The 16,981-nt window shown below is 43.1% G+C and overlaps 1 protein-coding gene across 1 annotated transcript in view; it reads right to left on the minus strand.

Moving 5' to 3' along the window:
• Nucleotides 1-14,965, minus strand: part of C1H12orf40 (chromosome 1 C12orf40 homolog) — a 30,272-nt gene extending 15,307 nt beyond the window's left edge. The window contains exons 1-5 of the mRNA XM_054016199.1: nucleotides 14,943-14,965; nucleotides 8,685-8,724; nucleotides 6,078-6,216; nucleotides 4,634-4,766; nucleotides 2,572-2,638 (exon numbers count right to left, since the gene is read on the minus strand). Of these exons, the coding sequence (XP_053872174.1) occupies nucleotides 2,572-2,638; nucleotides 4,634-4,766; nucleotides 6,078-6,216; nucleotides 8,685-8,724; nucleotides 14,943-14,965 (402 nt within the window). The remainder of the gene's footprint in view (nucleotides 1-2,571; nucleotides 2,639-4,633; nucleotides 4,767-6,077; nucleotides 6,217-8,684; nucleotides 8,725-14,942) is intronic.
• Nucleotides 14,966-16,981: the final 2,016 nt, after the last annotated feature.

Raw genomic sequence — 16,981 nt, forward strand, 5'->3', positions numbered from 1 at the left:
AACCTAGACCAAGTAATTCTCCTTTGCTCAAAAAAAGGATTTAATCCTACAAATAGGTCTATCTTTCTTACTCTGTCTAAAAAACTTGGCCCAACTGCATGACTTTAGGAACAATGGATCAAATTCTCCACCAGCATAACCGCACTGAACTCAGTGGATTATGTCAGTAGAGAACTTGGCTTAATTGCTAGGTCTAGAGAGATTTTCTCTCTTTAATCATAGAAGAATCTGTGTTTAGTAGCTGCATCTAAGCGGCTGATAACTTTATTCAAAGGATGCTTTTCACACAAACTATTAGAAGTGTAACATTTGCACAGATCTAATATTTCAATATCTGCATTCTAAAGCAAAATGATGGTTGAGCTTTGTTGTGACACACTGGGGACAACATGGTTTGTTTAGTCTAGACAGAGAGAAAAGGCCTAATTGAGCAGAGCACAAGTCCTAGTGGTCCCACCTATAGGCCTGATTCACTTAATGGATTCTTTTGGTGCAAGAGGACACAACCCAGGCTCTCAGTTGTTGACAGTCTAAAGAGTGCAGTGTTATGAATTGCCAGCAATCCCTGCTACACCAAGGAGCCTGGTAGTGGGCCAGCACAGTTGCAAAAGTGGGTTGAGGTAAGGCTAGGCCTTCTGGAGAAGTGCTGATTCAGCTTCTTTCATAGGCATCTTCTAGCAGTGAGCCTCCTGTGGATAATAAAGCTATCCTTCCATCTCCTACTCAGCTGCACCCATCAGTACATTGGTTTGCAAGTTGCTAAACCATGGTTATCACCTCGTTCGGACCATCTAAAAGAAGGCAAACAAACCATGTTTTAACTATGGAACTCCTTTAAAATATCCATGAGTTGGTAACATCAGATTTTATCCTCCCACTTCTCCTCTTGGGTAAGATTCAGGAAGGCTAAAAAAAAATCCCTCTCTATATTTTTAAATAATTTTCCACTAGTAAGGATAATTCAGCTCAAAAAATGATCAAGTCAACACTCTATATCTCATTCAAAACTCTGGCTGGAAATCAGGATGTCTGCATGCAAATAGTCTAATTTTGCTCACTGATGCACAGGTATAGGTCTCCTGTTAAGTAAAATAGGCGCTGCACTCACATATGGAAACAGAATTCAGCCTTACATTTTTAATCTATAGTTCTACATGTCACCAAAGGTTTTCTGTGGCTGACTGGAAACAGGTTTAAGAGAGCCCACTCCCTTTAGTGGAGCATACAGAATATCCTCTTCATGACCCCAATTCAGGATAGCATCTCTTTTCAGGAAAGCACTTAAGCTTGTGCTTAAGTCCCACTGACTTCAATGTTATTTAAGTACGGTCTTAAACTTAAACATATAATTAAGTTCTATTCTGAATGGGGTGGATTAAACCATGTCCTTTCCTGAATCTGGGCCTAATTAAGAGTCCATATGTGAACATTACTGATGGCCCACTACACTACAAGACACATTTTGCCACTCTTACTCATGCTGAGAAGTACTTTGCTCCTAAAAAAGACCCACTGAATTGATGAAACTGAGCAGACGTATTGGTTTGAATCTTAATGGGCATCTGACTACATAGAAACATTCAGCACCTCCAAACCTGACAACTGCAAAAAAGCTTAATTCTAGGCCAGAGCCTAACCTCATATAGAAAGTTAACTATTTTACACTACAACAGAAGAAATAATTACTGGAACTTAAAAAATAATGATCTTTCCCATAAGTATATAAAATAGTGATAGTAAAAGTGAGGCTAAATTAGTCTATTAAGATTATCCAGTGGCATCCATTAAAAGACGAGGTGATGTGCGAGATTCCCTCTGATCCCACCTCTTTTTGGCAAATGCCTTTAAAGACTGCACAGATTTGTTTATGATAGGTTAATGACATCTACCCTAAATTCAATATACTTTTGGAAATGCTTGTAATAGATTTTTCAGGGACAAATTCTCTTCTCAGTTATACCCCTAGAGCCCCATCAAGTTGAACAGGTGTAGTGGAAGCAGAATTTGTTTCAAAGTGTTTTGGGAGACAAGATTTGAGGGCCCGATTTGAGGAGAAATTTGATTTCTATAACCCTGCCCTTTCCCTGTTTATCTTCCATTGTCAAGTTACCTCCCATCCCCCAGGCTCTGCCAGTGCTCCCAACTTCGTCTGCCAATTTCTTAACTTCTTACAATGACCTCTGTGTCTTCTTCCACGTGACCTGCTACGTGTGGTACACTCCTCTGAATTCATCCTCACAGCCCATACCCTGTCCCCATTTAAAAATTCATTTCTGCCATGTTGCTCATAGTGAATCAAACTGACTTTATGTACATTTTACATAGTTTGCTTTTTGTTGTTCCCATTCCCTTTCCCCTAACCTCTGTGTACTTGTTTGTCCTTACTGTAAACTCTTTGGAGCAGAGACTGTTCTTCTTGAGTGTTTTGAAACCACCTAGAATAATTTGGCAGATAATTTTAATGATGCAGCATAGTCTTAAAGAGGAAAGCTTCACTTCACATCAAAATCTATGAAATTAGGCATTGGTTTACAAAACTGATATTAAGTTAGAAATGTATATTTAGCTTACCTGAGCTTGGTATTTCATCTTGTCTGTGAGATGCTTTCTTCTGTTCTCTAATACTTGTTGTTGTATTCTTGTAACAAAGTATAAGAAAAATCTGTGTGATTTAGAGTTCTTGGCCAAAAGAGACTCATGATTTTGGGTACCTAAATTGAGATATCTTTAAAGGGCTTGATTTTCAAAGAGTCCTGAACAACCACCATGGGCCATCTGAAAATCTGGCTCCTTTAAGAGGTCTCAAGTTGGGCACAGAAAGATTGAGGATTCAAAATAATGTTTGAATACAGTGGCCTGCTCCTCAGATACAGCTACTGCATGCCGCGTCTTATATGAGTAAAGAAATAGTCATTAGTCACTTCTGAAAATCTAGGGCCTCATCTACAACTTTTTGTTTGTTCAAAATACATTTCCAAACTCCATTACATTGGTAAGGATGTTTATGACCCATCTAACTGGAACTTAAAGCACTGGTGTGGAACTATTTCAACCCTAAAATATTGTATTTGTTTTTCTATTCATAATTTACATTTCCTCAGAAGCTCTTTTCAAGACAGGACTATCTGGGTAACAGGACAGCTACAAGCACAGGCAATACAGATACCTCCTCACAAGAGCAGATCCCCTGCTTCAGATCCAGAACAGTTCTAGGCTCCCAATCACCCACTAGTCCTCCAACTGCCTTCTTCCCATGGTATCAGTCATGAGCGGTGGGGAGATGACAACATCCTTATCTCTATATCCAATATAGCCAGTGCTGGTGAGCACCTGGCCCAATGTCTGGAAGAGACTCAGGCATGGAAGAGACCTAGCTGGCTAGAACTTAATCTGGATAAGGCTGAGATGATGGTGGAAGGCTGGGGAAAGCAACAAGAAAATATAGTGAGAATTGTATCTGTCCTTCTGTGGAGGGTGCATGTCCTGCCAGTTCATAAATTGAGATTTTAAAGCCAGAGGGACCATTAGATCATCTAGTCTGACATTCTGTATAACACTTCCCTGCACCCTCTCCAATTTTTCAAAATCCCCTTTAAAATGTGGACACCAGAGCTGAATGTTGTATTCCAGTATCAGTCTCACTTCCCTACTCCTATTTACTACTCTCCTGTTTATACATCCAATGATTGCATTAGTGCTTTTTGCCACAACATCACACTGGGAGCTTATGTTCAGTTGTTTGTCTCTATGACTTCTACATCCTTTTCAGAGTCACTGTTTCCAGGAGACAGTCCCCTATTATGTAAGTATGGCCTGTATTTGAAGTGTTGCTGGATTTCCATCTGCTGTTAAACAATCACATAGCAACAGTATTTTTCATCTTGCTCCAGCTAAGACATTGCAATAATTTCTTCTGGATGCAGACCTTGCTACTGTGATCCCTGCCTTTGTTAACTCAACATTATATACTGCAGTGTGCTCCATATCGGGCCGTATCTTAAGGGAAACCAGAAGCTGCTGCAGAATCCAGCAGCCCACTTTTTAAGGAGCGTATCTTGCTGAGAGCACATGATACAAGTGCCCTAGGATCTGCAAAGGCTGTCTGTAGATTGCAGGTAGAATTTCAGGTGTTTGTTTTGACTGAAATGCCTTGGCACCTACTACATATGTGAGAGACTGCTTCTCTCCCAGAATTATAGTGCCACACCACCAATCAGCAGAGGTGTTCGGTCTCAGTTTAAAAAAAAAAAAGAGAGAAGGGTCTGTTGGCAGTATGTTTTGTGTGAGGGGTCCTCAGCCGGGGGACTTAGTCCCTTCCCTTTGGTCTGAAATAGCACAACTTTGTTGACCAGGAGGCCCGGCAGCATGCTCTATCCATTTAGCCGCATGATAAGGGCTGTTAGTGTGAATTGAGTATCTATGGGGCTGACTATTTTTTTTTGGTTGGGGTTGTGGAAGTTGCTGGTTTTACTCTTGTTCTGATTGTATTTTTCAATTTTGCGATGGTGCCTGGATTGGCACTTTTAGAATATATCTTTTATAAATCAAAAGGAAGAAAGAAATGGCATCATAAAGCTCTTATCTTTGCTGAACTTCATTAACGTTTGTCTAATGGCCATAATTATTCAAGTACCTGTTCTGGATGTCATCTAGGCCTATTTTAGATGATGTACGTTGTGGTGACATGGGAAGTTCAATATTCTGTCTCCTTGTAGGGGTTTTTAACCCCTTGTTCAGATCCACATGGACTGGTTTTCTCACTCTGTCTGTAATGAAAGTGTTCAGAGCGTTAGTATCTGTGTCACTGAGGGATTTGAGATTTCTGAATTTTAATAAGCACGCAGAACCCATCCTTCACTCTATATAATCAATATGAAATACATGTTTTGCTTTATTTGCCATTATCACTATCTGAACTGCTTATTATTAACTCTATTTTACAGTCTATTATAGTATATACTTTTTTTAATCCATCAGATTTTGGGCACTGCAAGGCTCTATTACACTTCTCATCTAGTTTCTGAGGGCTAAGGTGTTCCCACAGCCCATGAAAAAAACTTGAAAGGTAAGGCCTCTACAGTTTGAGTCATACAAAAATGCAATACAGGACAACAATTAAGGTTCAAGAGGTGTGGAGATGTTACTGAGGAGATCAGTGTAGGAAGACTGTGAAAGAAGCGGATTTTGAGGAGGGATTTGAAGGAAGCACTTGATGTGGGGGTGGCGATAAGGTATTCCAGAGCGACAGGATGTTCCAGGAAAGAAGTAATGAAAGTGGAAGTAGTATATGAATGGAGTGTTTAAGAAGGAAGGTCACAAGGAACAAAGAAAAGGGATGTATGATGAAACAAGTGCAGCTACTTAGCCAGGTGCACAGCCTTGAAGGTGAAATTATGTGCTAGCCAAGATTATTGGGTTCCTCTTTTGTCCTCTGACTTTTTTGTGTGGTTGTTGTTTCACTTCCAGTTAGATTTTGATTAAAGATAAATTGAATTGTTGACACTACAAGTTACAATCTTACAAGGGAGTACAGAAGAGTTGAGGCCAGGGCCGGCTCCAGGCACCAGGCACCCAAGCACATGCTTGGGGCGGCACCTGGTAAGGGGCAGCGGGGGGAGCGCGGGGTGGTGCGGCATTCTGCGGGGGTGGGGGGGGCGCTCCGGCGGCGCGGCATTCGGCGCGGGGGCGGCGCGGGCCCGGCGCTGGGGGGGGTTCCGGCGGCGGGCTCCAGCGGTGCAGCGCTCGGCGAGGGGGGGGGTGGCGTGGGGCGCGGCGCTTGGGGGGGGGGTTCCGGCGGCGCATGGCGGGGGGGTGGGCTCCAGCAGCACGGCGCTCAGCGGGGCGGGCGGCGCAGGGCGCGGCGCTGGGGGGTGTGTGTTCCAGTGGCGCTCGGTGGGGGGGCAGCGCTGGGGGGGGGGGGTGGCGCGGCACTCGGCGGGGGGTTGGGAGGGCGGCGCTTTTTTTTGCTGCTTGGGGCAGCAAAAAAGTTAGAGCCGGCCCTGGTTGAGGCAATAGCAGTTATAGGTTACAGTACATGGGTCTTCCAATTGTAAAGTCTATTACTATATTATACTCACCAGCAGTGTCTTTCTTGGTGGATATCTGGTTAACAACATACAGATTGAGTAGATCTAAACTGACTGTTGAACTTTTATGGGGTGATGATACTCCTAGCAGCTTCATCTTTGATCTAAGCTTTTTCTTTTCAAAGAATTCCTATAATTTTCAAAAGACAGAACAATAAATTGCTTGATATATACTACAGAGCACCGCAGAAGTACATGTGGTGCATATTCATGATTTAGCTGCACAATTGCCTTTAATATCAACAAAATCACATGGCTGAATTGCTATACTCACAAATCTAGCATTTAAATTCACTTTCATCTCTTTTGAAAAGATTATTTCTTGTACAAATATTATCTGAATTTCTTTTTTTAAAGCTAAATGAATGATGGTGCTTCTGATGGAAAAATTCAGTCTCTGAAATTTCACTTTTTCAACCTTCACCTACCTATTAACAATTTAAAACTTTGTATGATTTTTTTTAAAGCGTCAGACTCCCTTGAAGAAAAACAACTTCTATTTTTTAATAATTTGAAGAGCTGAGAATTTGTATGCACATTATAAACCAGCAAGAAAAATCAACAAGGATTATATACACTTGGCCATCCACAAAGATGCAAAGAGCTTATCATTCTCTTAGACGGCCTTCTTTGGCACAGAATATACAATCCTATGAAATAAAGAAAAAGAAACTCCCATAGCTGCCCTCGTGTGGCAATAGTCTAAAGCAGATCTGGTTAACACTTCTAAAGTCTATGGATTATGTAAAAAATTCAGTTTAACCCTTGAATTCTGTTCATAGCAATGCAGGGAACAAGCTTTGTGCAGGAGAACAGATTATTAATAATCATCCTGAGATCATCGGTATCAAATGCAGCAAATAATACTGAATGAGTACATAAGAACAATGGTAACTTGTTCATTTTGGCCACCACAAGGACATCAAAGACTCCAGGCTGTGCCAAATTACAAAATGCTGCAATGCTTTTCATGGGAATATAATTTTGGACTGGACCAGTAACCACCTCCATGTGATATTTGACAGATTTCAGATATAACTTTTTGGTAAATATATTTTCCAGGATAAGCAATTGTATAATAATCTTTCAAGTTATTATGATATTGATCTTTGCAAAATACACATATGCTTCAGATAAAGCTATTTCCAATTAGGAAGACAAGGGGCCAAATTCAACCCTGACATAAGTGAACACAATTCTTATCCGGCTCTTCTAATCCTTTCATTTCCCTCAGTGTTCTTAATGCTGCCTTGTAATCTTCCTTATCTCCCACTTTTATCCCCTCCCTCATACTCTTCCTCAATCTCTTTCCCTCTCACAATACAAGAATTTTCTGAATGCCTCTACCCTCAAAATCCCACACTTGTCCCTTATCAGCAAAAATCCAGATACGGTCCCATACACCTTTCTCCCATTACTTCCACACTTATTAAATGCACTGTTTAGAGTTATTGTACCAAATTCCTCTCCAACAGCTCCTGGACCCCCCCAGCCAGCTTCTACCATCTCTACAATGCTGGAGCACACTACATACTTGTAATGTATCAGAGGGGTAGCCGTGTTAGTCTGAATCTGTAAAAAGCAACAGAGGGTCCTGTGACACCTTTGAGACTAACAGAAGTACTGGGAGCATAAGCTTTCGTGGGTAATCTGAAGAAGTGAGGTTCTTACCCACGAAAGCTTATGCTCCCAGTACTTCTGTTAGCCTCAAAGGTGCCACAGGACCCTCGGTTGCTTTTTACATACTTGTAATGTTACTGATTAGCCCAATTATCCCTTGATGAGCTGCTCCATATTACTTATGTATCCAAGGGATTGGGAGAGTGTTTGAAGGGAACAAGGGGACTCCAGAGGGTCATCCTACTGCTGGGAGTCTGCTTTTGGGACCGGCTACATCCTACAAACCTGCTTTTCCTCCTCCTCTATGGCTTGGTGAAAGGTGCCACTTGGAGTCTAGTCTCCATAATCTATTCAGTGTCCAGGCCCCTTGCCTGGGCTTCCTAACCTTGTCTTACTGCTCCTAGCTCCTGCCAAGAAGGAGAATGCCTGTTCTTATTATAGTTGCACCCACCTGCCCTCCCTCTCTCCTTTCCTGCCTATGGTTTGACATTTCCTCTGTTTATATCAAGGCAGAATTTGATCCACTCAGTGCACTTTGGCAGCCAGAAAAAAGTACTTAAAGATTCTTATGTTTAGCCTCAGGAAGAGTACCATCTATATGTAATTAGCTATTAGTTGAAATGACCAAGTATTTGAGGACTGTGAATCTGCAAGCCATTCCTGCAGTCCTATCTATATAACGGGCATATGTTTGTAATGGGTAAGAAATTACTAAACTTTGCATGATTCTTATGCATAGAAATACACACACAAATAATAATTAAAAATCAGAAATTCAGCTTAAAGCTCTCCTGGACAAAATATTTTTTCCCTGAAAAGTTACTCTGAAAGTATGCACACTAGTCCAATCCCATAGCACTATACCTCCCTTCAACTGCTTTGAAAAATTATCTGTGTGTGAAATCAATGTTAAACATTTTTTTAGTCGTGTAAAATTATTACAAATTAAAATTATTACAAATAGCTATAACAATTTACCTTTTGCTTTCTCCTTTCCTGTTTAAGTATGATTCTGCTCCTGAAAGGTGGCAAATAGCTAATTAGTTCCTTAAAAAGGGATTATTATTTATTTGCAGAGTGTAGTTGGTAGTTGAGACATGAGGAGGCAGGACTGTAATTCTTAGTAATACTACTGAGAGATAAATGTATAAACCCTTGCCTCTGAGGATGAGACAGTGGGCCAGTCCTCTGCTGGTGAGTCAGCATAGCTCTAGTCAATTTGAGCCATGTCCCCAGCTGGGGATCTGGTCCATTGTCTCTATATCAGGGCTAGTGATCATCAATGGCTCCATGTCTAGTTGGAGGCTGGTATCAAGTGGAGTGCCCCAAGGGTCAGTCCTGGGGCCGGTTTTGTTCAATATCTTCATTAATGATCTGGAGGACGGCGTGGACTGCACCCTCAGCAAGTTTGCAGATGACACTAAACTGGGAGGAGTGGTAGATACGCTGGAGGGTAGGGATAGGATACAGAGGGACCTAGACAAATTAGAGGATTGGGCCAAAAGAAATTCAACAAGGACAAGTGCAGAGTCCTGCACTTAGGATGGAAGAATCCCATTCACTGCTACAGACTAGGGACCGAATGGCTAGGTAGCAGTTCTGCAGAAAAGGACGTAGTGGTTACAGTGGACGAGAAACTGGATATGAGTCGATAGTGTGCCCTTGTTGCCAAGAAGGCTAACGGCATTTTGGGCTGTATGAGTAGCGGCAGTGCCAGCAGATCAAGGGATGTGATCATTCCCCTTTATTCGGCATTGGTGAGGCCTCATCTGGAGTACTGTGTTTTTGGCCCCACACTACAAGAAGGATGTGGAAAAATTTGAAAGAGTCCAGCGGAGGGCAACAAAAATGATTAGGGGGCTGGAGCACATGACTTATGAGGAGAGACTGAGGGAACTGGGATTGTTTAGTCTGCAGAAGAGAAGAATGAGGGGGGATTTGATAGCTGCTTTCAACTACCTGAAAGGGGGTTCCAAAGAGGATGGATCTAGACTGTTCTCAGTGGTAGCAGATGACAGAACAAGGAGTAATGGTCTCAAGTTGCAGTAGGGGAGGTTTAGGTTGGATATTAGGAAAAACTTTTTCACTAGGAGAGTGGTGAAGCACTGGAATGGGTTACCTAGGGAGGTGGTGGAATCTCCTTCCTTAGAGGTTTTTAAGGTCAGGCTTGACAAAGCCCTGGCTGGGGTGATTTAGTTGGGGATTGGTCCTGCTTTGAGCAGGGGGTTGGACTAGATGACCTCCTGAGGTCCCTTCCAACCCTGATATTCTATGATACTAAATACATTGTGCACCTAAAAGTCCAAACCTCTAAGTGACTAACCAGCTATGTAATTATCTATTTTTAAATCCTTAGAATAATACAAGAAATTTTTGACAATATATTTATTCCTGCAGTTTTTCAACAGCCCTCTTTCTGCCTTTTCTGCCATGGCTCAACAGTAGTACAGATGTTATAATAGCAAAGAAAAACAAAAGCTAATGTATATAGCTCAAGTTCCTCATCATTCTAGGCTTCCAAGATTATAACCCACATTTTGAATTGAAACCATAAGTAAAGGTGTTAGCCATTACAAATGTTATGGGATCATAGCATCCTGCATCACTCAGAAGGCAGGTGATTACATTCAGTGCTATCTGGAGCTTCTAAGTGAATTTCAAGGTTAGCCTTATGCAGACCATATACATTTATTTACAATTTACTTGGAAGTTTTAAAAGTGTTGTATGGTTTTTTGACCTTTAAAGTCCTCTAATGGTTCGGCTCCATCCACATGTGATACTGTGATTGGATGTCCACCCTCACACAAGGTAGAGCAGGTTAAATCAGGTCGATTGACCTGATAAGATGCACCTGAGGGAGAGCCAGGGCTTGAAAGCCTGATTATGATTGAGCCCAGCTGGGCAGGGGTAGAAAGGGTTGGTATAAAGCCAGCAAGCTGTATCCAGAAGGTGGCTGTAGATGAAGTAGCCTGTAGTCATTTTCTGGGAGACATGTTTCGGGGTTACAGAGCTAAGTAGGCACTCCTTTGGAGGAAGGAATTTGGGTTAGTAAACCCAACGAGGATGGGAGGACAGAAAATAGAGTAGAGAATTAGAAAGTCCAGGGAAATAACAATAGGGTCTGGGAGCAAGCAGATTATAGTTGCTGGACATAGGCTCTCTGGATTGAAACCCAGAGTAGTAGGGGAACCTGGGACCACCCATCCCTTGCTGGGAAAGGGGTATAGGACTTGGTCTTGGGTGGGGAGTGGATGAAGACAGCTGATCCAGTGGAACTTTGATAGCCTGGAAGGACTGTACAGTTACCTGTCTGGAGGACTAAGTCACAAAGAAAAAATATGTAAAGTCCCAAAGACCAAGTGGGGGCCTAGTGAGAATGAGAAGACAGATGGGGGGTGTCAGCCCTGGATCGAGCTAATCCCCAGAGTAGTTGGGAGGAGATGCTGCCCTAGCGGTGAGAGGACCTTGACAGAGACCTTCCGTCTCTTGTTTTTAACATGGCAGCTGACACCATCTGAGATACTGGAGCAACCAATCCCTGATATAAATGGAGGCAGGTGCTGCTAGTGGAGCATCTTGGTGAGGAGCTGACTTCCCTCTCTGGTTCACCACAGTCTTAATTTCAGGACACAGTACAAAACCAACCCATTTTCTCAACATTGCTATGAGGAAAATTGGTATTTTGTCTGGCGGGCTAAGTGGTAATTATGGGACAGGAATCCAGGAGAGGGATGACTTCGGGATGATCAGCTGATTGATTGAGGGGCCTCAGTATGCTGAAGTGGGAAATGCTTATGGGAATAGGAATATGAAGTATGAAGGTCTCTTTCTGCAATTACCAGGTGAGGATTGGATGTCTCCATGGAACTGTACATTTTAACTTTTTGTGTAGTATACAGAGTGTTGATAAGCACTTTATAAATATATATCATATGTAGTTGCAGTAGGTGGGGCCCCCAATCAAAGGCAATTTTTCTGCTGCCTAAGGTGTAAGTCCCAGAATTACCACTGGAATCCTGACATGCAATTAATAGCAGTATTGGGTACCGTAATAATACACAAGGGATATACATTTTTCAAAATGAATGTTATCCTCCTAGATATTCTATGAGATATATACATACACAGGATAGTGTTCCCAAGCATTTAGGCCAGTGTTTGCCAAGCTGAAATTTCCCCCACATATGTAGTGCTGAACAACTTGAATCTTACAAAAAGGCTTCCTTATGCATTTGGAATTACTTTAGTTTGATTCTCCATATATGGGTAGGATGATTACAAAATTGTTTAGCAAGGCTAACCTCAAAAGCCTGGTGAAATCCTTTGAATTTTAAATTTCTAATAGATGGTGGAGTGCTTTTTAAGTGCTCTTAAAAAGTTTTTCAAAATCATTTGGTATAAAAAGGTTAGTAAACCTGCTGGTGGTGACTTTACTGTTTCTGTACAGCTCAGTAGTCTCAAATCCGCTTCCCCAGAACTAGATATAAAAATAGCTAGGGTAATAGAAAATACACATGATCAACTTTCAAATTTCACTGTTGAAAGAGAATGGACAATATTGTCACCAAAACCATTACTGGGAGCAAAAGTCACTGAAGGTTTCCTCTCTAATTAAACGTTGTCATTTTATTTTCAAAGTATTCTAATGATCAGAAGATGAGCTTGTCTCCTTTTAATTTCTCATGATTGAGACATGTACATTTGGCTTATATGATGAAGTTATTGAATTTGATTAGAAATGTAGCAGATATGAATAAAAGGTTATAGTTAATTCAGACTACAAAAGTTGCAGAATACAAAGTCTGAAACTGTTTCCAAATTGCAAGAAAATGAGAAAACAACAAGATGTGTTGATGATAACATGATTCTATTACAGCTAAGAATTTAAAAATATAAAACATCATTAAAATGACCTGGAAACTAAAATCAGAAAAGTAAAGTTACAAAATACCTCTTAATTTCATTTAAATTTTAAAAGAAGTCAGAAGATTTACAACGTGTCTTGGACCATCAAATCTCTGAGTGAGCCAATTAGCCCTTGTCCACACTGACAATTTTAGGGAAACTGCATACCATTGCTCTAGTACCACTGCAGTTCCGCCAAAGCTCCCAATGAAAGGAGCTCTAATGTATAGTGCTGCCAGCATCATGTCTTTCGTATTTGCTAAAACAGTGGTGGGAGATTTCCCTCAAACTCACTCAGGTTTTTACTCTTCATCCTTCCAAAATACCATATGATTAATCATGTTTATGATAGTAGTTCCTAGAGAATGGGGTCCCCATGTGCTGCTAGGCACTGTACAGATAGAGTACAATACTGTTTCCCCAAAGAGGCTGTAATTTAAATATACAAGACAGACATGGGGTAGAACACACCAGCAGAGTGAACAATGGGATGGCAAAATGTTCCACTTTTCCTGTGTGTTGGGAGCGGGGGTACTTAAGTGCTATGATAATACTAATTAATAATAAGAGGGGATAAGCCAAATGGGAAGGGCAGGGGCGAAGATGGCCAAGTGTGCAGTGAAGCTCAAGTGAAGAGTGAGGGGGGAGGGTTGGGGGCAAACAGCCAATGAACACTGAGCAAAGAGGATCCAGTCAAAACTGTATAGGACATATGGCATATATTCGGAGAAAAAGAATCCGATGTCTATAATTAAACTAAACCTATTCTAGTGATCAAAGCCCCCGTCCTGCAATGGGGCTTGAAGTGGGCAGACCCCTCTGCCTGTCCGCAGAATCCCTTTGCCAGGTTCAGACCGGAAGAAATTATCTTTTTAAACCATTTAACTGTGTTTTTTTATTCAAACAAGACAAATCTTTTGAAGTGAGAAATCTTTGTCTCCTTCTGATAAGGAAACTGAGAGTAATAAATATGGCTAGGGTTTTTAAAAGTGCCTAAGGGAGTTTAGGCTTTCCTGAAAATTCTACCCTAAAGCTATAATGATGTGGTAGATAATCTTCTCAAGCATAATGGGAATGTGAAGGAAGGAAAGAAACTCCATTCAAAGATGCTTTACCTTTCTCTTCTTTCTGAGGAGGACCTAAGCTAAGAGATACAATGGGAGAATTTACTAATATTGATTTTGAGATTTAGAGAGTCTTTGTAGCAGTCTGAATTAGTAGATCAGTGTTCAGCAAGAGCACAATAATGCTGAAATTCCTCTCAGAACTGAAGATAGCTTGACAAAATACACTGAAGAGATCAATCCTGCACAGGTGGAAGAAAGGACTAGAAGACCTAATATTTTTCACCCCTAATTCCTGTTCTGTGCAATCCAAAATTATTTTCTGTGAATTAGTAATGCATGCATCTTTGCTGTACAAATGTTAAACATGTCATACTACTAAAACCTTTAGATAATAATAGACTGAAACTATCTTAACATTTAGTATAGAAGCCTCCTGTACTGATAGTATCACGATGCTGCTGAACAAATGTTAAAAAATATCTGTTCCAGTTAACAACATACACATTGCATTCATACAGGGGTAGTAAATCCAGGTCAGATGACACTGCAGTAACAACACTTTGTTATGGCCCCTTCACCCAGCCCCACTCTGTCCAGTGCTATGTTTCACATATAGCCCTGCACTGCCCAAACAAAAAGTAAGGATGGAAGTAGGTGCAGAGAAGCCATTTCTGAATGTCCCACCTTACCCAGTCCTGGGAAGAGAGTCCTGTACACAGCACAAATGAGGGGAGGCCAAGGAAGGGAGGCCCCTTCACACAGTCTGACTCTGTCAACTTGAAAGTGAGGAGGCCCATAGTGCACAGCCCCATGTTACCCAGTCTGGGCAGGGGGAATGCTTAGGCCCCATTGTGCACAGCCCACCGCTGCCCAATGTGGGCTGGGGAAGTGTGTAGGCCCCAGTGCATACAGCCCCATGCTGCCCAGTGGGTGTAGGAAGCGTGTAGGCCCCATTTTGCACAGCCCCATGCTGCTGGTCTGAGGAAGTGTGTAGGCCCCTTTCACATAGCCCTATGCTGCCGTGTGTGTGTGTGTGAAGCATGTAGGCCCCATTGTGTACAGCTCCAGGCTGCCCCGTCTGGGAGTGGGGGAAGTGTGTAGGCCCCATTGTGTACAGCTCCAGGCTGCCCCGTCTGGGAGTGGGGGAAGTGTGTAGGCCGCATCGCACACAGCTCCAGGCTGCGTGCTCTGGGGTGGGGGTCAAAGCCTCACACTGTCTTGGGGCCTGGTTGTGCCTTAACAACCAGGATGAGCTTCACTCACCGGGAGCCACCAACCCAGTTCATTGTCCGAGAGAACGAGTGCAGGGGGCTTGGAGGGCTGCTGAGGGTGAGGGGGTGTGACTCTCGCAAATGACCACCCACATCAAGGCAGCCTGCCTGCAGAGCGGCTGCAGCTGGGACCTTCTGTAATAACGGCTTGCAACCAGCGGGACCACTGGCATTGAGAGCAGGGAGCCTGTCTTTCCTCTTCCTCTCCCTGTGCTCTCCTTGTTGGCAGAGTGGCAGCCAGCAAGCTTGGACTGCTCAGAGAGGAGCAGAAGAAAGGAAGTGGTAGCTAGGGTTACCATATTTTGAGTATCCAAAAGGAGGACACTCCACGGGGCCCCGCCCCCGCCCCAACTCCACCCCTTCCCCAAAGTCCCTGCCCCCTCCCCTGCTTCCCGCGAACATTTGATTCGCGGGAAGCCTGAAGCAGGTAAGGGGGGTGGGGGGAGGAGGCGCGTCTCCAGCCTGGATCGGCTTGGGCCCTGGGGTGCCGGCTCCGGGCCAGCCCCCGGCTGAGCACCCCCGGCCCGCCCAGCACTGCCGGTCCCCGGCCCGGCCCCCGGCCCAGCACCAGCACCCCGGGCCCCGGCCCAGCACCCTGGTTCCCGGCCCGGCACCGCCGGCCCGGCCCCCGGCCCCCGGCCCCCGGCTCGGCACCCCCGGCCAGGCCCCCAGCCTAGCACCGCTGGCCCCGCATGTCCCGATTTTCCCGGACATGTCTGGCTTTTTGGGATTTCCCCCCGGACAGGGATTTGGAGCCCAAAAAGCCGGACATGTCCGGGAAAATCCGGACGTATGGTAACCCTAGTGGTAGCTGCCAGGTGCACCAGCAGGAAAGGAATGTGACAGGCTTGGGAGACAGAGGATGAAGGAAGCCCCTTCCCACAGACTCTGAGTCAGGGGAAGGCTAATGTGATGGGGCAAAATGAGGGGGGGGTCTGCTTCAGGGTCCTGTCTCTTACCCTGGCAACAAGCTACCAGCTTCCCTTCCACACAGGCTGCCCCTGGTCCCCAAAGCCTTTTCCAAGTTGCCCCTGGTTGAACCAACTTTTAATGGCAAATGTGTTGTCTTATATCAGAGTTGAATTTGGTCACGAAGGTTTGATACTTTCTATACCACCTTTGTTCTTAATTATTCTGCAGCACTTTGTGGTATTACCTTGAGTCAAAGGAAAAAAGACCACAAGTAACTTTTTCACTTGTTTCATTTACTAGATCTGGTAGTTAGGAAAACTGTCATGAATGAAGATTTAAATTACTTGATTATATTTTAGTGTAAAAAATATTGACATCCCTCCCACCGCAAATTGTGTTTTTGGAACCAAAATCATGAAAAGTTCTTTCAAACAAACTTAACATAAGGAATCACATTTATCTCTAGTGTAAGCCTAGTAAAGTCAGAGAAGTAGCAACAATATGCTTAAACAGTGGAGAAATGTAGCACGGAGTCCATGACCACACTATGGCTTTATTCCAAGCATCTAAAAGCTCCACAGGATTATGACTGATCTGGTGCAGCCAGGTTAATTACGGGTGTCTGCATGGTCACTGCCAGTCCATGACCGGACAGTGTCCCCTCCTGACCTCAAGTCCAATCTTCAGAGCTTAACGTACTGAAGTAACACCAAGGATGAATTTGACCTAGGATTTCTAATATTTAAATAATACGTTTTCACTGTCAACATTTGAAAGCTTTTAGACAATGGGCTCAGGTATAGGATGATATCACACATACAAAGGATTGCATGACACCATTATTCTTATTCATTTTTGGAAGGAGGAGATATTGAGTTTCATGATTTTTTTTCCCCAATTGGTTTTCTTTGTAGTGAAGTACACAGCAAAGCTGTTTCCTCTGTTCATGAAACTGAAATAACCTGATGAAAGAAATAGTCTTGAAGACTTCAGTTATTTGATAACATTTTTTTATAGCCACCTCATCAAACAACAGAATTCTGCCCTGGATTCCTTTGTCAAGCCCCGCCCCACACGCCAATGCTCCCGTGTTGAACTGCTCAGAGTGGCTTGCCAGAA

Source organism: Malaclemys terrapin, chromosome 1, assembly GCF_027887155.1.
Source record: "Malaclemys terrapin pileata isolate rMalTer1 chromosome 1, rMalTer1.hap1, whole genome shotgun sequence".
Classification (NCBI taxonomy): domain Eukaryota; kingdom Metazoa; phylum Chordata; order Testudines; family Emydidae; genus Malaclemys; species Malaclemys terrapin.